The sequence below is a fragment of the Pediculus humanus genome, genomic scaffold, assembly GCF_000006295.1.
Source record: "Pediculus humanus corporis 1103172108566 genomic scaffold, whole genome shotgun sequence".
Lineage (NCBI taxonomy): Eukaryota > Metazoa > Arthropoda > Insecta > Psocodea > Pediculidae > Pediculus > Pediculus humanus.
The window spans coordinates 1-1,039 of NW_002988084.1; the positions used below are offsets into that span (position 1 = coordinate 1).

General features: G+C 38.2%; 1 protein-coding gene across 1 annotated transcript; it reads left to right on the plus strand.

Annotated features, from left to right (window-relative positions):
• Nucleotides 1-665: 665 nt before the first annotated feature.
• Nucleotides 666-1,004, plus strand: Phum_PHUM619170 (uncharacterized protein; the record flags this gene model as incomplete). Its single annotated transcript, XM_002433215.1, has 2 exons — nt 666-764; nt 828-1,004. 2 exons carry the CDS (start codon nt 666-668, stop codon nt 1,002-1,004), a joined length of 276 nt encoding a protein of 91 aa, XP_002433260.1.
• Nucleotides 1,005-1,039: the final 35 nt, after the last annotated feature.

Here is a 1,039-nt window from a genome sequence, read left to right on the forward strand (position 1 = left end):
ATAAGAAATCCGGTAATTTTAATATTTTAGGACCTGGAGGTATTGTTTAACCTCAACACGGATCTCTTCCTCCCGCGACCTCCGTGCGACCTGGAACAACGACGGCCGTACCCACACCCGGTCAAAGAAAATCGAGTGACTGCAATACCTAAACCCACGGGATTAGATCCTCTCACAATTCTTCAAGAAAGAGAAAACAGGTATAATTGGCATTATTAGCTGTTAGAATTTTTATCACGTGACATTTCGTGACAATTAACATTTTGCTTTGCTTCAACTTTGTAGGAAAGCAGCTCGGATCGCAATGAAAATCGACGGTAATAAATTACCGGATTATTACGGCATAATAAAAAAACCTTTGGATATAAAGAAAATTTTTAACAGGATAGATGATGGAAAAGTAAGCTGGGGGGGGAAGGGGAGGAGGGAATCACGTTAGAAACTGCCGTTAATGTAAAAGCATACAAGTGAACCAAACGTCAAGGTTTGAGGGAAGCAAGAGCAACTGAAAAACTTGAGAAACAGCAAAAATTAGAAGCGGAAAGAAAGGTAATCAATCATTGACCTAATGACCTCTCTTCCTCTCCCTCTCTCTCTTTCTCTCTCTCGTGTTTAACTTTTGGTTTTTTTGTTTTAGCGATGAAAGAATTCTCAGCGAACCGTTCATGAAATTACCTTCTAAAAATAAATTACCGGATTATTACGACATAATAAAAAAACCTTTGGATATAAAGAAAATATTTAACAGGATAGAAGATGGAAAAGTAAGCTGGGGGGAGGAGGTGGAGGGGAAAGTTTCATTCTGACTCTTGTCGTTGTTGTTTCAGTATTCGGATTTTGACGATTTGGAAAAGGATTTTACTCAAATGTGTAAAAATGCTCAAATACACAACGAAGAAGCTTCTCTCATACACGAAGATTCGATCGTCCTTCAATCCGTGTTTACGAACGCGAGACAAAGATTGGAACAGGATGAGGATAAAGGTGATGAGAGAATCGCATAAAAAAGGATTTTGTTCGTTGAATTTTATTTATTTTG